At 47.6% G+C, this 24336-nt stretch overlaps 3 protein-coding genes across 7 annotated transcripts; 2 read left to right on the top strand and 1 right to left on the bottom strand.

The window, feature by feature from the left end:
* Window positions 1-1035: 1035 nt before the first annotated feature.
* Window positions 1036-9306, bottom strand: S100A13 (S100 calcium binding protein A13). 2 transcript variants are annotated; one of them, XM_082834176.1, is made up of 3 exons: window positions 9192-9306; window positions 7996-8189; window positions 1036-1258 (listed from the first exon to the last, which is right to left on the bottom strand). In XM_082834176.1, the coding sequence occupies exons 2-3, from the start codon at window positions 8146-8148 to the stop codon at window positions 1115-1117; spliced, it is 297 nt and encodes a 98-aa protein (XP_082690302.1). In that variant the 5' UTR covers window positions 8149-8189; window positions 9192-9306; the 3' UTR covers window positions 1036-1114. The 2 variants fall into 2 exon arrangements, with proteins under 2 accessions (XP_082690302.1, XP_082690301.1); XM_082834175.1 differs by lacking the exon at window positions 9192-9306 and adding an exon at window positions 8348-8666.
* On the top strand, window positions 9106-13588 carry S100A1 (S100 calcium binding protein A1). 2 transcript variants are annotated; one of them, XM_082834177.1, is made up of 4 exons: window positions 9106-9173; window positions 10185-10243; window positions 12178-12330; window positions 13288-13588. In XM_082834177.1, the coding sequence occupies exons 3-4, from the start codon at window positions 12190-12192 to the stop codon at window positions 13429-13431; spliced, it is 285 nt and encodes a 94-aa protein (XP_082690303.1). In that variant the 5' UTR covers window positions 9106-9173; window positions 10185-10243; window positions 12178-12189; the 3' UTR covers window positions 13432-13588. The 2 variants fall into 2 exon arrangements, with proteins under 2 accessions (XP_082690303.1, XP_082690304.1); XM_082834178.1 differs by lacking the exon at window positions 9106-9173 and adding an exon at window positions 9525-9543.
* Window positions 13589-15361: 1773 nt separating this feature from the next.
* CHTOP (chromatin target of PRMT1) lies at window positions 15362-23987 on the top strand. Of its 3 annotated transcripts, XM_082833102.1 has the most exons (7): window positions 15362-15625; window positions 16618-16699; window positions 18044-18197; window positions 18815-18898; window positions 20748-20934; window positions 21759-21896; window positions 23581-23987. In XM_082833102.1, the coding sequence occupies exons 2-7, from the start codon at window positions 16635-16637 to the stop codon at window positions 23784-23786; spliced, it is 834 nt and encodes a 277-aa protein (XP_082689228.1). In that variant the 5' UTR covers window positions 15362-15625; window positions 16618-16634; the 3' UTR covers window positions 23787-23987. The 3 variants fall into 3 exon arrangements, with proteins under 3 accessions (XP_082689228.1, XP_082689230.1, XP_082689229.1); XM_082833104.1 differs by lacking the exon at window positions 18815-18898 and having other exon boundaries at window positions 20751-20934; XM_082833103.1 differs by lacking the exon at window positions 18815-18898.
* Window positions 23988-24336: the final 349 nt, after the last annotated feature.

The following is a 24336-nucleotide window of genomic DNA, read 5'->3' as shown; positions in this document are numbered from 1 at the left end:
AATGTCTCAGTCTCTCACTGTGAGGGAGCCCCTCTGGAATGTCTCAAATGGACCCTCAGAGTCCCAGCCTGGCAGTCCCTCTGAGGTCTCTCAGTCCAGGGGCCCTTAGATGGAAGGTCTCAATCCAGGACCCTTTCATGGTGTGTGATGGGGAGCTTGTCTCAGCCCAAATGTTCCTCTGGACTCATAGCTGCCTCAAATGATGGACACCTGACAGTAAGGCAGTGACAGTCCTTGGAAGGCAGTGCCTGCTGGGCTGCCCCACCCCTGCTCCCTCTGGTGGCAGACAGTTCAAACCACATGCCCCTCTAGCCAAGAAGGATGGGGAGAGCAGCACTTGGGTGCCCTAAAGTTCTGCTTCCTGCAGCACGACCGCCACCCTCACCCCAGTCCTCGAACCAGAACCCTGTGTTCATCCTTCTGCTTCACCCCTGCCATGGTAGGAGGGAGGAGAGGAGGGTCCAGGGTTCCCAAGCACCCGTCCAGAGAGGATCCTGGTTCATTACAGAGGCTCTGGAATTTCAACCCAGTTCTACCTATTCTTGTCTTTGTGACTTAACCTCTCTAAAATCTGTTTCCTCATCTTTAATACAAGACTTAAAAACAGTACCTACCTCAACAGGCTGTGAGCATTAACTAAAATAATACAAGAAAATGTTCAGCCCTGTTCCTGGCACAGAGCAAGCCCTCAACACATGTTCACTGCTATCATTACCATCCAATGACACAAACCCCAGGAATAAGAAAGTGGGAACCAAGACCAAGCCCCTGAGACCTGGTGGGATATGAGTCACCTCACCTGCCCCAGAGATCTGTCTCTACCTTTCAGATATTCATTCATCAACCATGTATTTATTGAGCACCTATCCTGTACAAGATCTGATGCTGCAGAGTATCTGAAGATGAATAACATTCCTGGTCCTCAAGGAGCTCGTAATTTTTGGACCCAACCTCAGGTGGGGACAGAGCTTTCCCACCCCCTAGTCTCAAGAGAAGAAATCATCAGGGTGGGTGTGAGTAAGAAACATCTTTGTTTCAAGGAGAAAGCTTTATTTGTGGGGAGTGGGGTACTGCCCAGCCCTGCCATGCCCACCCCCATCCCGGCCAGCCGGCTTTACTTCTTTCGGATCTGCAGGGCCTTCTCCTTCCTGATCTCCTTGGCCAGCTCCCCAATCAGTCTCCAGTACTCATTGAACTTGAGCTCTGAGTCCTGATTCACATCCAAGCTCTTCATCTTCTCCTCTAAGGAGCCCACATCCTGAGGAGACACCACAGGGAAGAGTGGGGTTAGAAACGAGGGTTCTGACACAGGGAGGGAAGAATTGCCAGTCGCCACTCCCTTCCCTCAGAGAGCACTAGGATCTGCCCCAAACCTTCAGGACGAAGCTGCAGCCCCAACACAGCACCGCCCTGGTGCCCAACTCCAGGGGGAAGCAGAGGAGGGAAGTGGGGAGCCTGGTTATAGTGTTTGCTCTGGTCTAAATATACCCACCATGGCGGATCATGAACCATAAACATGATGTCACTGAACGCAGAGAGGGGAAGAGCTGCACACAACGGGCCTTCAACGGCAGGTACGGGTGGGCTCCAGCATGCCGCTGTGCCAGCCCTGGGGTAAGCCCAAAGACACTCGGGGAGCCCTTGTAGGCATTGACTCACTCTGACTACCCACAGAGTCTTCTCAGGCCACACTCCTCCTTTACAGAAAGCTGTAGAAGTTCACAGCACTTGGCTGTCCATTTGCATAATCCAAGTGTCTTATTCTTCCAGTTGGGTCACTAGCCTGGTAGATCAGAGGAATGGCAAGGACACAAGGTATGTGGTTTCCCAGGGGGCCCTTGGCAAAGTCTCTCCCAGCAGACCTGTGAAATCTAAGGATATTCTAAGTTGGACTATCGTGATCAAAGGATTGGTTGCCAGGTAAGTAACCACAACCAGAAAGTTGACTGTTGAACAATGGATCCATGTCAAACCAGACAAGGGTGCCTCAGGAGGAGCTCATGCTAAACATTTGAATCAACATTTGGAGGAAAGCAGAGAAGGCTTGCCAGACCTATAGATGGCACAAAGCTAATTTATAGAAGAGCTAAACAAGACGTTTTTTAAAGCTACAATCATGCTTACTTATAAAATACTATAAGCATTGCCAGTGGAAGGCAACGATGCCCAGTGTAACACACAGATGGAGGGGGAAAACATACAATTAGTCAAGAGAAAGAAATAAAAGGTAAAATTGTTGGGAAAGAAGATGCAAATTCACCTCTTATATTAGCAATTATATAATTGTATACCTAGAAAAAAACGGAAGAGTGATAAAGGTTAACATTTCAACAAGTGTAAGCACTTAATAGTGCTGACCGTTCTGAGCATATGCTGAACACCCTACGTGCTTTACATCATTTAATCTTCATAATCTGCTAGGATGAAAGTCTCCTGAGCACAGGGACCTTGTCCGTCTTGTTCACCACCATAATGCCAGTGCCTGGGAGAATGTCTGGCACATAGCGGAGGCTTGTTCACCACTATAACCCAAAGCCTAGGACAGTGTCAGCACAGAACGTAGTAGGCACTCAATAAATACTGACTGAATAAATGCAAGACCAATCCAACAAGAACAGTATTACTATGAGTCCATTTCACAGATGAGAAATGAAGGCTCAGAAAGATTAAATAACTAACCCGGGATGACAAGCTAGACCCCGCATTTGAACCTAGATTGTCTGACTCAGAGCTTATGCTCTTACCCACTAATCTGTATTTCTTCCCCCAAAAAACTATTAGAAATGATAAAGTATCAGGTGACAATATTAATACACAAAAACAAATACCAGTTTGAAAATATAATATGAAAGATCCCACTTAAAATAGTAAAAAATAAAATAAAGCACTCAGGAAAAAATGTAGGACTCTATTAAGCTTTTGTGAAGAAAACTGAACTGAAGGATATGAAAGAAAACAAGAATAAATAGAAAAACATACTTTTTTTTACAGAGAAAGATTCAATAGTGTAAAGATGTCAATTTTCCCTAAAATAACATTTTTATATAATCCCAATTAAAATATTTACAGGATTCTTTTTAATATGATTCAATGTTACTAAAATTCTTCTTGAAAAATCAACATGTGGGATCTACTGGTAAAATTCTGAAAAAAAAAAACAATAATGAGGGAGAACCAACCCTACAGGTTATCAAAGCATATTTTAAAACCACAGTAATTAAATGAGAATGTTTCTAAATAATAAACAGAGCAATGAAACAGAATAAAGACCCCCAAAATATACATGGGAATTGAATAAATAATAAGTGGGGTATTTAACATCAATAAGAAAATTTTAAGAATAAAATAAAGTCTGGGAGTTTTTTTAATAAGTTAAACTGAGGAAGACCTTTCTAAACATGGCATAAAACACAGAAGCCATTCAGGAAAAGTTTGACAGATTTGACTACATAAAAATTTTTTATATTCTGTATGGCAAAAAAGACCAAAAACAAACTCAAAGGACAAAAAGGCAAATTAGGGGGAAATGTTTGCAATGCACATAATAGACAAAGGTTATTTTCTTTATTTATAAAGAGCTATAATAAATCAATATGAAAAGAAAAACACTTTGATAAAAGAAACAAGCAGTTCACAGAAAAGGCAATATATATGCCTATCAAAAATATTTTTTAAAGTTCTATTTCACTCAGAATTAAAGAAGTGTAAATCAGAACAAGACACCATTTCCACATATTAGATTGGCAAAATTTAAAAGCTCAGTAAGGGTTTCCCTGGTGGTGCAGTGGTTAAGAATCCGCCTGCCAATGCAGGGGGTGCAGGTTCGAGCCCCGGTCAGGGAAGATCCCACATGCCATGTGTGCCACAACTACTGGGCCTGCGCTCTAGAGCCCGCGAGCCACAACTACTGAGCCCACGTACCACAACTACTGATGCCCGCGCGCCTAGAGCCCGTGCTCCAAGAGAAGCCACCGCAATGAGAAGCCCGCGCACCGCAACAAAGAGTAGCCCCTGCTCGCTGCAACTAGAGAAAGCCTGCGCCCAGCAAGAAGAACCAATGCAGCCAAAAATAAAATAAATAAATAAATTTATAAAAACAAAAAAGTTAAATTAAATTAAAAAATAAACTCTCAGACCCATTTGGGGCAAGGATGTGGGAAACAGGCAGTCGCATGCATTGCTATTGGCCATGAAAACAAGTGCAAACTTGTTGGGAGGCAAATTAATAATATCCATAAAAATTAAGAACAAACATTTTGACCTAATATTTATACTGCCAGACATTTACTCTATAAATATTTTCCCTTTAGTATGTAAAGATATATCAATATAAACAATGTTTGCAAAAGGGAAAAGTGAACACAAGAGAAATGTTCATCAATAGAGGATTGACTACATAAATTTGTGTTAAGCTACATATTAGAATACAGTACATCATTTTTTAAACTGGGAAAACAGCCTATATGCATTGTTACATTTTTAAAAAGCTATTTGTAGAACCGTAGGTAAGATGCACTTATTCATTCACTCACTCAACAATTTTTACTTCTTTTAAACTTTTTTACTCTCTCACTTATTCCCTCAGTATATTTTTTTTTTTTTTTTTTTTTTTTTGCGGTACGCAGGCCTCTCACTGTTGTGGCCTCTCCCGTTGCGGAGCACAGGCTCCGGACGCGCAGGCTCAGCGGCCATGGCTCACGGGCCCAGCCACTCCGCGGCATGTGGGATCTTCCCGGACCAGGGCACAAACCCATGTCCCCTGCACTGGCAGGCGGACTCTCAACCACTGCGCGACCAGGGAAGCCCTCTCTCAGTATTTTATTGAGCACCTAACTAGGAGTCAGACGCTAAGTGCTGGGGATAAAACAGTGAGCAGATTCCTTTCCTTTATAGAACAAGAATGTTTCCTACATGGAAAGGAAGAAAATTATATGTTACTTCTTGGTAACATAAAATTGTATAATGGAAGCTAAGTTGTGAGGGAAGTGTTCTGAAAGAAAATAGCCCAAGGTAAAGGAACAGAACACAAGGAGGTGATCTCTGTACTCAGTGGTGAAGGAAGGTCATGCTGAGGATTTGCCATCTGAGCAGAAATCTTTCAAACGAGGAATAAGCCTAGCAGATACCTGGGGTATGAGCATTCTGAACCAGGAGAGGAAAAGTAGAGACAGCATAAAGTGGAGAGTATAAATAACTCTCACTGCTTTTGAGGAGTTTTACTACAAAGGGGAACAGAGATGTAAGGCATAGCTGGAGGGAATTATAGGGTCAAGGGAGGTTTTCTTTTAAGACGGGAGATAGTACAGCATATTTGTAAACTGATCAGAACAACCTAGTAGAGACAGAAATTTTGATGATGCAAGAGAGAAGAGTAAGAATTGAGGGCTTCCCTGGTGGCTCAGTGGTTAAGAATCCGCCTGACAATGCAGGGGACATGGGTTTGAGCCCTGGGCTGGGAAGACCCCACATGCCGCGGAGCAACTAAGCCCGTGCACCACAACTACTGAGCCTGCGCTCTAGAGCCGCGAGCCACAACTGCTGAGCCTGCATGCCACAACTACTGAAGCCCACGCGCCCAGAGCCCGTGCTCCACAACAAGAGAAGCCACCGCAATGAGATGCCTGCACACCGCCACAAGGAGTAGCCCCTGCTCTGCGCAACTAGAGAAAGCCCGTGCTCAGCTACGAGGACCCAATGCAGCCAAAATAAATTTAATTAATTAATTAATTTTAAGAAAAAAAGGAGGAAGAATTGAAAGAGTAACGTCTTTAAGTAGGTGAGAAGGGATGGGATTTAGTGCACCAGTGGAGGGGCTGGCCTTAGCAGCAGAGACAGATCATTCGTGTTAACAGGAAGGAAGGCAGGAAATGTGCTGATCAGTTGGTAGTTTTGGGGGAGGAAGCACATAGAAGTTTCCCGGTGGCTTTTATTTTTCTCAGTGAGAGGGAGACTATGAAAAGAGGTACTGGAGTTTAAGGAGAAAGGAAAAGTTGTGAAATAATCACCTGAAAGAGCTGGTAAATGAATTAATAGGGAAATGTAGAAGAATTTCCAGGTATTGCTAAGGGTCCTATTGGGGGCTGTGGTTATAGATTTAAAGTGAGACAAATCAACAACATGGCAGTGCATTTTTCTCTAGCCAGATTCAGCTGTACAAGCGCAGACACAGAACGGTGGGTTTCACCAACAAGCTAATGAAGCTGAAATGTTGGATTTAACCTGGGTTGGGATTTTGCCAAATAACTAGGACAGAGAGAAAGAGAATCAAGGGAGTTGAGCAAGTGATTATAGTGGTGAGCCTTAGAACCCAGCTGAGTAAGAAGGGAAATGAGGTCTCGAGGGATGGTGATGGAAGATGAAAAAGTGATAGGGTCAAGAGACTGAAGTTCCCAGTGGAGCCAGGAAGTCATGGAGTGGAGGAACTAGATAGAGGAATAGAACTGGAATGACAGGAGGCGGTAGACAGAGAAAGAGAGGCCTGAAATTGAGATTTTGGAGATGGCGCATTGGTAATGACAAGACCTAAAGAATGGACAGGGCAGCAGAGTGGAGGGGCAGGGATGCTGAGGTGCAGGAAGACAGAACCTTTGAAAGTAAGGAGTTGAAGACATTGAAAGGCCCAGGGACTTCCATGGTGGTCCAGTGGTTACGATGCCGTGCTCCCAATGCAGTGGGCGTGGGTTCGATCCCTTGTCTGGGAACTAAGATTCCACACGCCGCGCAGCGCGGCCAAAAAAAAAAAGAAACTGAAAGGCCCAGGTGTTGAATAAGTTGCCTGTGTGGATACTGAAGGTAATGACAGTGGCAGTGATGAGAAGAAAAACAGTAAAAGCCAGAAGCTGAAGCGCTATAAGGTGTGCGATTAGAAGGGTGGCACGTGGTACATACGAGCTTTCAAGGAGTTGGGTGTCTTAGGAAGGAGAAGAGGGAATTCCCTGGCAGTCCAGTGGTTAGGACTGTGCGCTCTCACTGCTGAGGGCCCGGGTTTTAACCCCTGGTCGGGGAACTATACTCTCACAAGCTGCACGGGTGCAGCCAAAAAAAAAAAGAAGAAGAAGAAACGAAGATCTGGAAGTTGCAATGAAAAGCAAAGGGTCACTACCTGCATTTCCAGGCCCAGAGGGAGTCGGATTTGGAAGAAAAACCAGTCATTCTTTGACAAGGCTACAGGGAATGCTGTACTTTCAGGGCACAGCCTGAAGTTTCCTGTGAGAAGAGGAAGGGAAAAGTCTAAGGATGTAGGAGATATTGCAAATGATAGACTATGAATTTCAGAGACTAGTTTGTGTCGTTTTTTTTTTAATCCATGTTCACACACTTTTATGTGCCTTTGAATTTTTAGAAAGGATGTAAAAGAAACTGTTAACAGCCTGGGATGATGTGCCAACCCAGAGCGGATGAAATGTAAATCCCTACTCCATCCTGTGAACAGGAGACAAAGAATAATCCTGTCAGTTGCATTATTGAGGGGATTCCCAGAGCGGGTGGGGAATAATCACAGACCACTTACAGGAACCTCCTATACTGAGATTCTATGACTCCATTAATTTGGCTGTGTTTTGATTTTTGACAAACCCTTTCCCATAGCTGGGCCTCGGTTTCTGTATACGTGAAGTGAGGAATTTGGACCGTGTTTTCTCTTGGCCTCCTTCTAGCTCTGATGGCCTATGAATCTCCTGGAAGCCAGCTCTGGGTCCAGTCCTGTGCTGGGGAAATGAGACCAGAGAGGCACAGAGAGACACCACGAGAACCCAACAGCATCCTCTGATGGGAGCACAAAGCCCAATACAACACTCGCATTCACACAGACATAATATTACCTAACTATACACACACCAGGCAAGAACGCCCAGAACCATGTACATGTGCAGTCATTACACCCTCCTCCACAGTACACCTGTGGTCACCTTATCATGCTCAGTAATATCTCCTCATATACACAGGGTCCCACAGCCACTGGCTCCCAAAACCTCACACCCAGAGACCCCCACCTACCTTGAGCAGGTGAGGCAACTGCTGAGTGACCAGTTCCTTAAACTCATTGATGCTGAGGCTGCCCTTCCGGCCCTCCTGCCCTGCAAAGGTGAAGAAGGTGGTGACCACAGTCTCAATGGCCGCCTCCAGCTCAGTCAGTGGTTCGGCTGCCATTAGGACCCTGGGGCTGGAGCTGATGTCCGCACAGGGCTGACCTGCAGGAGGGGGAAGAAGAGAGAGTCAGGACAGGCCAGAGCGCCCCTGCCCTGGCGCCGCCACCTCAAGCCTCTGCCTGGAGGAGGCCTCAAGGGGAAGTAGGGAAGGGACAGGGACGCAGGGATGGAGCTTGGGGCAGGGGACCAGGCAATGGTACCTCAGTGTAGGTGGGGGAAGAAATGTTCACTTCCAGAAACCCCTTCCTCTCTAGGTCTCACAGTCTGGGGGTCCTTTTGAAGTGTCCGTGTCTCAGGGACCCGTGTGTGGTGGTCCCTCAGTCTGGAGACCCCTCTGTCTGGGAGCAGGCTTTCAGTCTGGGGTCCTTCTTTGGAGTCCTCTCAGTCTGGTGGCCCCTCTGTGGGGTTCAGTCCCAAGGGTCCTTTCTTGGAGCTTAACCGGCCTCAAAGGGTCATGGGGTTGTTTGTCTCCAAAGCTTGTTTGTGCAAGGACCTGGGTCTCCACCCGCCTGCATTGCACCCGCCCCGCCACACACACACACACACACACACACACTGGCTGCTCTTCCCAGCAGAGAGGCCGGGGTCTGGCAAATGCCCAGCTGTGGTCAGGGCTGGCTTGGTCTGGGCAGACCCCGCCTCTCTGTCGTCCCGCTCGCCCCTCCCCTCGGGGGCAGCTGGGCAGAGTGCGGAGCCCAGGACCCCATAGCCCTCCCCGCCCCCGTCTCCCAGCAACAGGTCCTGGATGGGGCTCCGCTGACTGCCCGCGCCCAGGAGGGATTTGGTACTGGCACTCACTCACAGCGCCCGGAGTGGAGGGGCGCCGGCGGGGGAGGGAGGGGACGGGTACGGCTGGGGCAAGGGGGCATGCCCAATCATCCTCCCTTTTCCCACCCACCCCCTGCCCTCTGCAAGGACTGCTGCTGGATTTCCCAAAGCCATTTCCTGAATCCCAGTCTGAGCCGGCTCCAGCGTAGGAACCTGGGAGGCCAGGGCGGAAAAAGGCTCCCCAGGAACCCTCCAGGGGTAAGGGTTGCGACTCACCGGGGCAAGGAGATGGGATGCAGCGAGGCAGGAGCCCTAGGGCTGAGGTTTATAAGCTTCCCTGGAGGGAGGAAAGAGCCCCTCCCAAGCCCGGAGGTGTCAAGTTTCCGTCGTGCATTCTGAAGAGAGGAGCGCGCCCAGTCACGCCTCCCGCCCGGCCCTCCCCACTCCAAGCAATCAGGCCTGGAACCCTGGCCCCACCCAACGCAGCCCACCGCAGCCTCCACTTGGTGAGGGGGAGGGCCCGCCTGGAGCTGCCTGGCCAGATTCCATTCAGCAGGCATCCTGGGGTCCCATCCCTCCCAACACGGGGAGCCTGCTGCCCCACTACACCCGCCCCGTCTGATCTGGAGTCTGTATGTTGGGGCGTGGGGAGGCCACCGTAAATTCAAAGAATCAACTGAGGGAGCTCGGCACTGAGAGGTCCCATCTAAGAAACACCACAAGAGGGCCCCTCAGAATGGGATCCCACCAAGGACCCTGCAGCCCTAGACCCCTACAGAGGATCCAGACTGAGACCCCACAAACAGAGGGGGACACAGGCCGAGCCCCCAATAGAGGAGACCCTGGATTGAAATCCCGCAGTGGGGTCTCAGGCTGAAACCCCTCGGGGAGACTACCAAGACTAAATTATTCACTGAGAAGTTCCCTCGCTGAGCCCCTCAGCCAGGTGCGTGTACCTCTTCCTAGCCTAGCAGCATACCCAGTACTGCGGGAGGCCGGGGGAGCCGAGAAGGCCTCTGAGTGTTCCTTCTTCCCAGGACCTTTCCCACCTCCCTTCCTCCTGGGCCCTGCCTTTTGGGACCCAGCGTGGGGGGAGGCAGGGGAGGCTGGAGAAGAGGACACAGGCCAGCCTGTTCCAGCCCAGGAGACAGAGGGCGCCTCTGTCCACTCCTGGCCCCTTGCCCCACTGGGTGTCTGTCTGTGAAGGGGTGGAGCCAGTGGGGGGTGTCGGCGGGGGAAGGACGACTGAAGACAGGTCTCCCCACACAGCTCCGGTAGCCACATTTGCAGCCTCGTCTGTCTGTCCAGAACCTGCTCCCAGGCTGACAGTGAGTATCCTGCCCCATCTGCCCTGGGTCCCTGCCCTGGCCAGCCTTGTGGAAAGGGGACTTCAGCAGGGCTCCAAAAGTCTGGGGAGGAGCTCGGGATTTGGGGGAGACAGTGTTTGGAAGGTGGTGAGGGGAGGCAAGTGAAGGTCAGAGGGAGATCTGGGAGCTCAGTGAATAAGGAAGCCAGTGGGGAACGCAGCCACTGAGTTTCCAGGAGACCAGGCCCTCCTCCCACAGAGCTCTCACGTGCCCCCGCAAGGCTCCCTCCATCTCCCAGGTGCTGGGGAGGAGACCCAGCTCTCGCCTTGCTTCCAGCGGTGTAAGAATAAGAAAGCAGATGGACCAGCTCCTTCTGCCCACCCACCCCCCGCCAGCCGTGGTCTCTCTGCCACCCCACCCAGCCTTGCCAAGAGCTCAGGTCCCAGGGAAGTTGGGGGGCGGGGGTGGCAGAGCATGAATCATGTGATACCAGGAAGGGGGCACTAGGGTACTATACCCACTCCCACTGTCCCTTCATGTGACCTCCCCTCTCCTCCTCCTCTTTCTTGGCCCAGTTTCTCCATTCTTCTTTCCTCTCATTCTTTCCCTTTGTTTTTCTGTCTGCCCCCTCCCTGCCAAGAATGGCCTCTACGCAAAATCCCAGGCTGCTTGAGGTCTCCGGGAAACCTCTATGTGCCTCTCCTGGATGGGGCTGATAACTGAGCCACCAGCACCCCTCCCTCCGCCCCCCACCCACCCCCCAGCTTATCCCCTCCATCAGCCCCGGCTTGGGTTCCATCTCCCCCGTGTCTCTGTGACAACCGCTTCTCACGTCCGGAGTTCAGGTGACATTCACAAGGGCCCCATTGAAGAGCTAGGATGTCATCCGATCAGGGCCCATTGTCCAGCCCCTCAGGTCTGGGGAAGGATGGGGACACCTGATCTGAGACACCTGAGCTGCCCCCTGAGGCTGTGGAGGGGCCAACCGTCCCAAGGCCAAGGGAAAGAGACCCCTGGCTTGGCAGTCCCCTCTCCTCAACAGACCCCTCCATTTTTCCCCTCCTCTCTCCCAGCCCCTTGGATTCAGAGGACCTCATGCACTCAGCCTTTATCTCCCCTAACACATACCAGCCCCATTCTCCCTGCTGCCATGTCCCCACATCACCCAAGTTGGGCCTGGGGGTGGGAGTGGCAGGGACAAGATCCCACAAGTGTCCTCTCCCCCTCCCTGGGAGCCCTGGCTCCAAGGAAAAGGCTCAGACGCTCCTCTTTCCTTTCCCACCACCACACAGTAGAAGGGCTGAATCTGCAGAGAAGCAAGACGAACCAAACTAGAGGTAACAGAAGGAAGCCAAAGTGACATGTTCAGGAGAGAACAGTGTAGAAGGACCAAGAGAGGCCCCCAGTCTGCTGACAAGAAACTCAGAGGCAGTGAGACGCCCCCGCCCCCACGAACCTTGGGCCACCCACTCAGACTGCCACCCTATCCACCAGGCCGACTAAGGGCACCAGATTGACTCCTTGCTCGGGGTGGGCAGCAGAGTCAAGGCTATAGAGGGGAGCCCAGCCCACCATCCCCAACAGCAGATCTTGGCTGTGCTGGGCAGGCAAGTCCAGGGTAAAAATAGAGCCAGAGGAAGCCAGGCCGGGTCCTGTGACCACCTCTACCTGCCTGCCCCACCCTCCTCAGTGTGCCGGCAGCCAGGAGCAACTGCGAAGTCCACTGCAGGCCTCTAGAGCCAGCCCAGCTCCGGCTGTTCTACCTCCATGCCCAAAGCCCTGATTCCCTCTGGCTGGGGTGTGGACTGAAGGGCACAGAGAATGAGGCTAGACTTAGGTCTGATCAGTTGTGGTGGGGCTTCGATCTCATGGCTCTTTGAGCTGTGGGCCCCTACCCCAACTCCAGCTACCCCAGGCACAGTCCCCAGCTCACTTCCATGGTGGGACGTGGGTAGGTGAGCTACAAGATGGGCTCTGAGCTGGAGACGGCAATGGAGACTCTCATCAATGTGTTCCACGCCCACTCGGGCAAGGAGGGGGACAAGTACAAGCTGAGCAAGAAGGAGCTGAAAGAGCTGCTGCAGACGGAGCTCTCCGGCTTCCTGGACGTGAGCACAGGGTGGGGGTACAGGGTGGAGTGGGCGAGGGGTGGGGGAACAGAGTGGGCCCCTCCCTGCCACCTCCCCATCCCACCCCAGCTCAGCCCAACCATCTCCTTCCTCTCCCAGGCTCCCCTACTCTTCTGGGTTCAAGTCAAAATGCCCTGATTTACTGATCACCTGCTAAGGGCTAGGCCTTGTGTAGATGCATCAATAACAAAACACACCGTCTAGCAGGGAAGGACTGACACTTGAAAGTAAACCTTGAACACCAGGAAGCACCCGTGGCCTTAACAGAGGTGCCAGAAAGGATTATGGGAGAATATTAACCTGACTGAAGTGGACGGCTTCTCCAAAGAGGTGGCACTCAGGCCCCTGGAAGATCATTAGGGTAAATGTAGACATTTTAGGAGGAGGTATAGTATCTGAACAAGAGCGTGTGAGAAAGCAGATGGAGCGTGCTCGGTAGTTTTGACTGGACTGAAGGATGCAAAAGAGAAGCCAGTAGAAAGTGTACCAGCTTTGAGATTTTATGAGACCTGGGTTCAAATTCTGGTGCTGCCACTTAATAGCTGTGTGACTTTGGGCATGTTCCTTAACCGTCGACTGTCAATTTGTTTCTTCTCTGGAATGGGACTAATGAAAGCTACTTCATACTATTTGTGCTAGAATTAAATGAGACAGTGCTTGTAAAGCTCCTAGTGTAGTGCTTCTCACATTGTAGGCACTCAACATATGGTAATTGTTTTTATTATTCTGCCTTGTCAAGGAGCTGATTCTGTAGGCAACAGGAAGCCATAAGTATTTTGTTAGTTTTGAGGACAGCAGCGAGAGTCCCATAATTAGAAGTAGTTCTCTCTCTTGCTCATCTCTGCCTCCTTCTCCCCAATCAACCAGCCCCCATGCCCCTGACTCAGTGCTGTTCATTTCCCTATACGCCTACCTCTCCGTCTCCTCCCTCCACAGGCCCAGAAGGATGCGGATGCTGTGGACAAGGTGATGAAGGAGTTAGATGAGAATGGAGATGGAGAGGTGGACTTCCAGGAGTATGTGGTGCTGGTGGCTGCCCTCACAGTGGCCTGTAACAACTTCTTCTGGGAGAACAGTTGAGCAGACGGCCCCAGTGGGCAGCGCCCTTCGCCTCCACCCTGCCATACCTGCCCCTTCACCCTGCTTCCCCCTCACCCCACTTTTCCCTCCCCACCAACAAGGGCGCAAGAGTAGTGGGCCAGGCCTGCAACTCATCTTTCATTAAAGGCTCCTCTCTCACAAGCCGCCAGCTGCTGTCTGTCTCCTTTGGGGTATGGAAGTGGGTGGGGAAGTGAAGGCTGCTCACTCCCAACTTGCCTTATTTGGGGAGGGATCTTATTTTGAGAGAGGTCAAGGGGCCATTACATCTTCCTACTTAAGGAATGCTCAAGGCCCAGGAACATTGGGGTTCAATGTCCCAGCTGGAAGTGGAGGAGACATCAGCTTCTCAGATATAAAGCCAGAAGAATTTCCCTTCAACCTTCAAAGAATATTTACTGAAGACCTACCATGCGCTAGACATCCTATGGGAACTGGGGACACAGCAGTGAGCAAAACAAACATGACTCTCAACATCACATAGGTAAAGTCCAGTAAGGATGACAAAACATACACACATACATGCTAGGAAGGAAAATGAAAGGATCTGATGCACGTGATTGGGGTGGGGGGGGTGTTGAAGACGTGTTCGTACACTCATTCTTCAAACATGCGAGCCTTTTATTGTGTGTCCAGCCATAATGAAAATCCCGCATAGGTCTACATCAAAATCCACATGGATGGCAGATGGCGAGAGAGGACACAGAAGGGGGAGCGGGGACGCAAAGGTCCCCCCCAAATAACTATTTAACGATGTTCAGGCCAAGTTGGGGAGGGAAGTGAAGAGGAAAATATGGACAGGTGGTGATGAGTGGTGCAGGATCTAGCAGAGGTGTGCTCCCAGCACTGGCCCCCAGGCCTTGGCTGGGGCGTTTGCAGCAATCTGCAACTCTCTGACCAGGGCCAAGGCAAATGATGAGGGGAGAGCCAGTGCAAATTACCTGGGCCCAGTGGTCCACAAGAGAGACCGAGGAGGGACTTCCCTGGTGGCGCAGTGGTTAAGAATCCACCTGCCAATGCAGGGGACACGGGTTCCATCCCTGGTCTGGGAAGATCCCACATGCTGCAGAGCAACTAAGCCTGTGTGCCACAACTATTGAGCCTGCGTGCCACAACTACTGAAGCCCGCGTGCCTAGAGCCTGTGCTCTGAAACGAGAAGCCACTGCAGTGAGAAGCCCACGCACCGCAAGGAAGAGTAGCCTCCATTCGACACAGCTAGAGAAAGCCCACGCACAGCAACAAAGACCCAACGCAGCCAAAAATAAATAATAAAATTAATTAATTTTTTGAAAACAAAAGGGGAGAGAGAGACCGAGGAACATCCGCATAAAGAATTGTAGTCCGTCTGCCTTAGCTTGAGGGGCAGAGGGATGTGCCAGGAAATATGAACATCTTTTTCAGGGGGACCGAATCAGCCCCAGCGACCCAAATTACTAAACTGCAGCCCCCTTAAAACCCGGGAGCAGGGACTTCCCTGGCGGTCCAGTGGCTAAGACTCTGCACTCTCAGTGCAAGGGGACCAGGTTCAATCCCTGGTCAGGGAACTAGATCCCACATGCTGCAACTAAGAGTTCACATGCCACAACTAAAGATCCCGCATGCTGCAACTAAGACCCAATGCTGCCAAATAAATACACATTTTTTAAAAGCTTTAAAAAATAATCCATTTTCCAAAAATAAACAGAGCTATGCCACTTGGTCACGCCCCTTCCTAGGCGGGGGGCTGAGTTTAATACAGACCAGGACTTTGCTAAAGCCCCGCCTTCTCCCTAGGGCTCCGCCCTAATCCCGCGCAGGCGTGGCACAAATTTTCCCGCCCCTTAGTGGTGCGGCGGATCTGACGCCTAACGTAACTGCGTCGACGCCATTTTAGCCGGTCCCTCTCCGCACTGGGTGTGGCGGCCATTTTGTTTTCGACACCGAGCGGGAGTTGACGGCAGCCGCTGTGGTGAAAGGCAGGAAAGGGTAGGCCGGTTAGCAGGCGGACGGGCCAACCGGACAGCCAGCCAACAGCAAAGAACTAACCTAGCAATCTACCGCTTAACACGTCTAACTAACCGCCCACCAAGTTAACCCGAGCCCCTCCACCGTCAACTCAGGTTCGGCCGGCCCCCGGCCCGCCTGCCGCAGCCGTGGTGGCAGCCCCGGGAGGAGCACTGGCGTCCGTTTCCTTCGGTACGTGTCTGTGGTGAGGAGGGCAAGAGTCCTGGGGAACGGAGGGGTCCGGCGGACGCGGAACGGGAGCTGGCGGCATGTGGAGGCAGACAGGGTGTCCGAGATGGAGGCCCCGGAGGGGGCGGAGCCCCTGAGAGGGAGGCGGGGGAGACCCCGAACTGGAAACCCGCCGCGGGATTGATGGAAAAGTTGGGGATTTGATAGAGTTAAAAAAGAATGTTGTTTGGTGGGTTGAGCAATGTCGGCGGTCCTGACAGGGCTTTGAGAGGGAAGGGCAATCAAAGGAGGACTGCACGACCTTAGGGAACGTTGGAAAGTAATGGCGGCTTCAGGGTTAAATCTGGTGGAGCGCTCCCGGGAGCGAACTCCCAGGTGAATGCCCATTTAGGGAAACCTTGCCTACTCCCTCCCTCCCCCAGCTCCGCAGGCCCGTGCTAAGTCTCCTACTTGATTTTGAAACTGGAATGCTTGTGTGATCTCTCTAGATCAGTGGTTCTCAGTTGTGGCTGCACAAGAGAAGCACCGAGGCAGACTCCCCCCCCCCCACCCTTCGAGGTAGACTTTTTTTTTTTCCCCCTTCAAATTGCTGATCCCCGGACCTCACCATCAGAGATTGTGCTTTAAGTAGTTTGGGCCCAGGCTTCTGTGTTTTGTTGTTGTTGTTGTTGTTTTTTTTAAAAAAAAGCCTTCTTGCAGCCAAGGTTGAGAAGGATCGCTCTAGATGAAAAGCCAAACTCTTAACACTTTTTTGGCTGGGTCTGAGTCTGCCATTTTGGAGGCTTGGGCAGATATTTTCTGTCCTGTGGCCTTGGAGTTTATTAGTTTGAGGTAACTAGCTTCTTAAGTTTAAGCACCTGAAATGAGTTTTGGTGTGATCGTCAATAGTCACTGATACAGGCCTTTTCATTCATTTTTGGTTTGGGCCTTTGGCACTTGTTGCAATGAGGTGGTCATCATTCTCATTTGCTCATTCTGTCCATTGTCCTTTGTAGATTCTCGGGATTTGAAGATGGCTGCACAGTCAGCGCCGAAAGTTGTGCTAAAAAGCACCACCAAGATGTCTCTAAATGAGCGGTGAGGCAGCCAACAGCAACTTCAGCTCGTTCATAAGAAAACATTACTTAAATTGGCCCTGGGGTCCAATGCACAAAAACCGGTTTTAAACTAAATACCAACAGAAGGCTACAGACCTCTGTTTTTAGTTGCATCGTATGTGGTACACAGAACAAATTGGGGGGTTGTTTCAAAACCCCGTATCAGTAGATTTTTATGTTATGCTGTCTGAAATACTTATCTGGTGGGATGTATTTTAAAAAGACTCCTCACACCCTCCCTTTTCTTCACTTTTTTTTTTTTTTTTTTTTAACATTGATACAGGGGTGGTGCAGCTCGGTAGCATGGTACCCTAGCTGCAGTAGGCTTGCTGCCCAGTCCAAGGCCAGCAGTGTTGTGTCTGGCCTGTAAGAGGCGGGTAGCAAGCTATGAATATGTCCAAAGGCCCTTGAATGTCATTCTTGGGCCTTGTAAGAGGCACTCGCTTTGCTCCATTTCACTTTCTTTCCATTCTGCTTTTAGTTTGTTTTTGTTTTCAATTCTTTTACAATTGAATGTTCTTCTCTTTCATTCCATTAAACTTACCTTGACAGGAATAATAGAAGAGTGTCTTCACAAGCTCTTAAATGATTAAACTAATCTTAACTTTTTCAGAAGTAATCACTTAGAGTCAGAAAAAGTAATCATTTGACACTAAGAAAAGTTAAGGCATTTAAAGGCACTTTCTGTCTCTGAGAGCTTTGTTCATTGAGTGCCTTCGACCAGTGACTTTATTAAGTTAATGTTGGACCACTAAAAAATTTACTTACGTTTGTTTGCCTTTTCTGAAGCATATGTACTTCTCTTTATCCCTTAGTGATACACTAATTCTCCATATTCACATTACTACGTGAACAAATACATGAGAGAATGTGATATGCTCCTATAATTTATGTGGGTGTATCATTTCCATGGGCTTTGAAGGTGCTCTAGTCCTTCCTTATATTTGCCCTTAAAATGCACCCTCAGGTCCCCAAAGGTTTTGGCTTGCTTTGTCTGTCTTTGAAACTACATCTTCTGTCTCTTGTCATCACATCTGCTTATTGCATGCTTTTCATACTTTCTACCTCTCTAAAAGCCGTTACCTGAGCCCTTGTTATCACTTTTGATTGAATGTGCTACACTTAGCTGCATTTCTAAGTTTCTGATTCTTGCAAGTTTGTGGAAGCAGAGGAGTCTTTAACCCACATCAGCCTTGATCTAAGTGTACCACTTTACTTAAAGTTCGTGGGATCTGGAGCTCCTGGTCTAGCAAGCCATGAAAATGCCAATAAATGTTTTGTAATAAAGCGTTTATTTAAACATCCATTTTGTTCGACCTTGAAGCTTTACTAATATGCTGAAGAACAAACAGCCGATGCCAGTGAATATTCGGGCTTCGATGCAGCAACAACAGCAGCTAGCCAGTGCCAGAAACAGAAGACTGGCCCAGCAGATGGAGAATAGACCCTCTGTGCAGGCAGCATTAAAACTTAAGCAGGTGAGAGAATGGGTCTTAATGCGCCAGAAGCAGCTGGTGATCCCTGTCAGGTAGTCCACTGAGGCTGTCAGGACGCCATGGATAATTACGAGGTGGCTCAGGGCAAAAGCTGAACTTTTCTGGAGGAAAGAGAAGTTCAGAGAATTCCCATTTTGGCAGGTACCAATAAGTAACTTTTTGTTGTCTTTCTCTTTTAGGGAGTTTGCCATCAAGGTGGCCTGTTTCTTTGTTATCAATGAGTATTAATCTCTTTTGTTCTCTGATCCTTTGCCCTTAAAATAGATTCACTGGCTTTTTCCACAAAGAAATTTTGGTTTCTGTTTTAGATGATCTTCAAAAAATCCTTTATTTCTCACTAAATGGTTTACAAATTAGGGAAATGATTTTATTCTTTGTTCCCTAATACAGGGAGTCTGAAAGGCCTCTTAGTCAAAGGTTTTCAATGCTAAACAGTAGAAAGAGTGGGGTGACCCTCATCTCCACAGCACCTAAAGTTTTGTCAGTAAAGTAGAGCGAGAACACTGAGTAATTTAAGAGTTAGCGGTTCTCTTTCAAATTTCCAGTAAGAGATAATCCTATTCAGATCTGAAATAAAACCTGCTCTTTATTATTCATAGACTTTATATGCAAGTCCGGACAGTGGCTGTGGAAGGATATGTCCAAGCTGTGGCTGGGCGTCTGGAGGGCGGTGCCATGCAACTGTAAGGACTTTAACTGGTAGCACTGCATGGCTGTGCATAAAATCAGCAGTTAAATATAACACCCTTCCACCCCCACCCTGAACCATTGGGCTCACTGACCAAAAATAAACAAGGCCTTCTGCTTCAGCTACCTTAAGCCCTGGAGTGGCTGCATTCATCCTAGACTCAGGAAAGCAGTAAAAGGTGCCACTGTTTTCTAAGAGGAAATACTAAAAATTGTTGAAGACAGGTCTCTGACATATTATTCCGAAGGACCTTTTAACAAGAAGCTTGGGACAGAGGCTGTGCCGAAGAAAGTAGCCTCTAGAGCACTGCTGTCCAATAGAACTTTCCACGGTGTTGGAAATGTTCTATATCTGTGCTCTCCAACACAGTAGCCATTAGCCACATTGACTGTTGAGTGCTCAAAATGTGGCTAGTGCCATTGAGGAGCTTAAATTTTTATTTTTGTTTATTTATTTTTTAACTTGTAATTTAAATTAGCCACATGTGGCTAGTGGTTACCTTAGCATATAGCACAGCTCTAGAGTGGAAACTGAATGATACAGTTGACATCCTTCAGCTTCTTTTCAATATTAGAGACTAGTATCGGTGGCAAGTAAGGGATGGGAAGGGAGAAGAACTTCTAAGTACTATGCATTCTCCCCTTAAAGCACAGATCTTGGGAGAATGTACTAGGGATGACTAAACACAAGAGACTTGTAGAAAGAAGTCCTGACCTCATGTTGTTCAGAGCCTGCCCCTCTGATTAGAAGCAGTTTATGATCTCATGCTAGAAAGCTAATAATAACAACTCGCAGCATATGGTTGCAGAGAAAGTCGTTTGTAGTCGTTTGTGGGTGAAGCCTGAGGACGCATAATTTACTTTCGTTCATACTGACTTACGGCGTTATAGGAGAACAGGTTTGCTAGGGCTTTGGTGGTGTTCAAGGCTACACAGTCACCCTTTCCTCTGAAGGAATTTAATTGTCTGAGATGTGGTCTTTGTAGTTTCTCTTTGAGGGACAGATTATTGAAAAATTTCTATCTATGGTATGTCCTTGTTCTCAAATGTGGCCCTGAGTTTTATGATTATAGCTGAACTGTCTTAATTCTAATGCAGGTTTGGCTAGCTTTCTGTGGAGATACGTTTGAGTTATGTGTTTATTTTGAATTTAAAGTCATTATACTGAATTAATGGATCTGTTTGCAAAGGTAGACATGGAATTACAGCTATTTAAGATATGTAAGGAAAGGAGATTTGACTTTTTTGTGTTTATTTACATCTTAAGGTAAAAAGTGGACCGTCTGGAGATAGATACTCAGAGGAAAAATGGAACACACTGGCCTCTTTGACTGAGAAATCAAACTTGTTCTTAAGTCACAAGAATTCAAATGAAATTGTAATTTAAACTTTGCCCAGAGTGTGATGAACTTCCTATGGTGTTTGAGTAAGCCTTTGAAGACAGTGGTAGTCCTTGGGCAGGTATGAATCCAGTCCTGTCATTGTCAACTGGTGGTTCAAAAGCAGCAGAATCCAGGATTTGAAATACAGTGTTCTTATTAAAACTTACGTTCCAAGTAGTGGTATATGACTTCTGTAGCCAAACTAGTGAGGTAATTTGTGGTGATGCCAGTTTCATGGGACCATACTCAAGCTTCTTAGAAGCTCTGGATCAGAATTCTGCTTGTTTTCTACCATGTTCTGAGGCAAAGGCTTGGTTCTGGTTTGGGATCCTTAGGACACCCCGTGCAGGTTTATCTCCCGCCACACAGACATCTCACTTGCTTCTTTTTCTCTGCACTTTGAGTTGCTAAATCCCATTGGATTGCTTTTTTGATCTCAATTCCCTAACACCTTTTCTTCCAGAAGAGCTTAAAGCAGCGCCTGGGTAAGAGTAACATCCAGGCACGGTTAGGCCGACCAATAGGGGCCCTGGCCAGGGGAGCAATCGGAGGACGAGGCCTGCCCATTATCCAGAGAGGCTTGTCCAGAGGAGGACTTCGTGGGGGACGTGCCACAAGAACCCTACTTAGGGGCGGGATGTCGCTCCGAGGTCAGTGCTCTGTACCTGATAATTGTCGGGCCCCACCCCCTTCCCTTTTCTCTTGGGCTGCTTATGGACACATTTGTTTAACATCTTTAAGCCTGAATTTGTATTAATATAATTAATAACTTTTGAAATGACGTGTTTTTAATAGTGCTGCATGTCTTTTATCGATACCATTCCTTTTCTGATAATGTGCAATGGTGAGAGGCTAGGACCTGCGTTACAACAGGTAATTCATGTCATCTCCATTCCATTTTAAAACACCCTGCTGCTGCTTGAATCAAAGCACATTCGAGTTCTAGAAATAAGTCAAATCTAAGAAACTTCTTGGCCTGTTGGCCTATATCTTAATTAATCATCTCTGTTCCTGGTTCTAGTGAAATACTCTATTACATCTGGAAAAAAGAGGACAAGTTGACCAATAGCACTTAGCTATATGTTACATTTTAGGCACTGTTATACTGTTCTCTGTATAGTTCTTGTCCCCTACAAAAATGTATTGAGAGCAGGAACCATATCATTTATTTTTAAATCTGCCATAATGCTAGGTACCTACCTGTAATTATTCAATAGATATTCATTAAATGTATGTACTTAACTAATTGACTTAACTCCCAGCTTCTTCCAAAAGTGGATTTGTGGTCAGACTTGTTGAACTGATTGAATAAAGAGCAGCTTAATCTTTTCACACTCAGTGTGCAGCTTGCCCCACCCAACCTGAAAATTAACTGAATTAACTCTCATTTAACCCTCACCGCCTTCCTTTGGTTAGAATCTACTTTGTCTCTCTTGGATTTACCTGCATATACATTGTATGCCTCCTCTCCAAGGTCAAAACCTGCTCCGAGGTGGACGAGCCGTAGCTCCCCGAATGGGCTTAAGAAGAGGTGGTGTTCGAGGTCGTGGAGGTCCTGGGAGAGGGGGCCTAGGGCGTGGAGCTATGGGTCGTGGCGGAATCGGTGGTAGAGGTTAGTCAGCTACCAACTTCAGAGACTAGCTTCCCCTTATTTCTCTCCCTTCAAAACTCAGAGCCACCTTTCTGCACAGCTTCAAGTCACAGGCAGGCTTATTTGTTTGTCTTGTTTGTTTTATGAAACTGGCTTATTTTCTAAATTCACATGCTGATAATGTGGAGGTCTGTCATGGGTTTTCCAAGAACAGTCAGGTATGTGTTACAGAGCCAGATTATATTCAGACTTCTTTCAGGCTCTTGCAAATTTAAATTGTATTGTTAAAAATGACAGAATGGTCAGTTTGGCGTTTTATCTTTTTCTGTCCCTGACCCACCACCACACACCCCACCCCATAGCTCAAAACCCACTTTGAGTCTAAGAAGAGAGAAGAGGGAGATGTACAAAAATGAAGCAGAGTTAAAGAGGATGGTGAGACTTGGAGCTAGGTATTGACTCTGAAACCAAGTAAATTCAAGATAAAGTTTGTGTCTATGCGAAACCAGAGATGACTCTTTTTGATCAAAGTAGAAAAAGCAAGATGGTATTGTGTCAGTTAACTAACTGACTCTTGTTGATAATCTTACCTTGAGACTTAGTGATATTTGTCCTGTGACCTCATGGCCCAGACTGGAAGAGAGTTTTTAATGGTGTTGCTGTTAATGCCAAATCTCATGGGAGTTTTCTGGCTTAGAGTTTAGTGGAAAACTCCCAGCAACACCTGTCCAGGAAAAATAATATATATTCTTTTAGCCCCTGGGTATATTTGCTTTGGTCTTTTTAAAGTGTGTGGTGGGTCTTCCATAATTTATGACCTTGAAGTTGCCAGGGGATAATAACTATTGGGAAAAGAAATTTGGTAACAGAGGGCTTGTTTTCTTCTCTCCCATTATATGTTGCTTGGCTTATTGAGCGAAGTACAAGCTAGTTTGGGTTTCAGGATGAAATAGCATGTTTCCAAATTATCTTGACTTGGTTTCTGAGAGAGACATCACAGGGATTGGGCGGGGAGGAGTCTGAAGTAGCTTTTCAGAAAGCTGGGTATGTTTTGTTAAGTGAATTGAAACCACCTCTCAGATAACCATAATTGTTAAAATGTGAATAGAATCGGGAGATAGAAATGGCTGGGACTACTCAAAATGTTTTTCCCCAATTCCCTTCATTGTTCCTATGTCAGAATAACTCCTCAGTCTCCTGACATAGGATCAGTTCATTAGGTTTGATAAATTTGAGGAGACGAGCTAATTTTTCAGAAGGATCTCCAGTAAAGTTTAATTTGAAAACTGTCTAGCTTCACACCCCTGTTTCTCTGTGCCCTTGTTACTTCCTCCCTATCTTGCTAAATGGGGTTATCTTTAATGTACTTGTATTTTAATTGTAAACTTATAGCGAGTCTCAAATTTTAGTTTCTCTGTCTTAGGAGAGATTAAGAAATTTTTAATTATCAGTTAACTATATTCCCTTTGTTGGTAGAATAAAAAAAATTTAAATAGCATTTAGAGATGAGCATGTAATAAGGGATTCATTATGTGTGCTTTCCATGTGTTGCTTTCTACCCAGTGTGTTTCCTGTTTTTCCAGATTTCTCCTCTTGCCCTGCCCTTCAGCCTTTCTCAGCTAGGCCCCACTGCTCTAAGGGGCATTTACCATAGCACCAATTAAACTTACTTGTAACTGTTTTTCTTGTTTTTCCCTTGGGCCAGGTCGGGGTATGATAGGTCGGGGAAGAGGGGGCTTTGGAGGCAGAGGACGAGGCCGTGGACGAGGGAGAGGTGCCCTTGCTCGCCCTGTACTGACCAAGGAGCAGCTGGACAACCAACTGGATGCATACATGTCAAAAACGAAAGGACACCTGGATGCTGAGTTGGATGCCTACATGGCTCAGACAGATCCCGAAACCAATGATTGAAGCCTGCCCACCCTCCTGTGAGACTCTTGTTAAAGTCACACATCTGTAAATAACCTTGAGATAACAGATGAGAAGAAACTTGATTGATGCTGGAAGGACCTACCATAATAGGCTATGGACTGACTCGCCACCAGTTTGTGCATTTAGTGTGTTCCTTTTACTTTTTGATACTGTGTTGTATGAAACCCTTTTTTCCTCTGACTTGGGTTTTGTTTTGTTGTCGTTTGGGGTTTTTTTTCCTTCGCCCAGACTTCTCTTTGAACATGAATGTGTTGGCCTTGTGGCTAGTACACCCTCTTCCCCGCTCTGCCTTCCCTCACTTGTCATATGCTTTGGCATTCTGACATTTCCTCTGTTCATCTCCCGTGAAAAAGTCCCAGAAAGAGCCCATCAATGTCCCTCCTTAATATCTAGGTTTCTGAGATACAGTTCTGTTCTGCATCATCTTTAAAGAGCCTCTTAAAAGTGTTTAGAAAATGTGGAGCTCAAAAATGCATTCTGCCACGCTGATGTTTTAGTAAAGTAAATTAGGAACTTTGACATAGCTACA

Source organism: Leucopleurus acutus (assembly GCF_964270905.1).
Source record: "Leucopleurus acutus genome assembly, chromosome: 2".
Lineage (NCBI taxonomy): Eukaryota > Metazoa > Chordata > Mammalia > Artiodactyla > Delphinidae > Leucopleurus > Leucopleurus acutus.
The sequence above is the reverse complement of the archived record's forward strand: the minus strand, read 5'-3'. Positions and strand labels throughout refer to the sequence as shown.

Coding starts and splice junctions, on each gene's coding strand:
- S100A13 (XM_082834176.1), bottom strand. CDS start 8,148: ATGGCAGCCGAACCACTGACTGAGCTGGAGGCGGCCATTGAGACTGTG. Junction 1,259..7,995: donor AGTTGCCTCACCTGCTCAAG/GTAGGTGGGGGT, acceptor GTGTCTCCTCAG/GATGTGGGCTCCTTAGAGGA.
- S100A1 (XM_082834177.1), top strand. CDS start 12,190: ATGGGCTCTGAGCTGGAGACGGCAATGGAGACTCTCATCAATGTGTTC. Junction 12,331..13,287: donor AGCTCTCCGGCTTCCTGGAC/GTGAGCACAGGG, acceptor CTCCCTCCACAG/GCCCAGAAGGATGCGGATGC.
- CHTOP (XM_082833102.1), top strand. CDS start 16,635: ATGGCTGCACAGTCAGCGCCGAAAGTTGTGCTAAAAAGCACCACCAAG. Junction 16,700..18,043: donor AAGATGTCTCTAAATGAGCG/GTGAGGCAGCCA, acceptor TCGACCTTGAAG/CTTTACTAATATGCTGAAGA. Junction 20,935..21,758: donor GGGCGGGATGTCGCTCCGAG/GTCAGTGCTCTG, acceptor CTCCTCTCCAAG/GTCAAAACCTGCTCCGAGGT.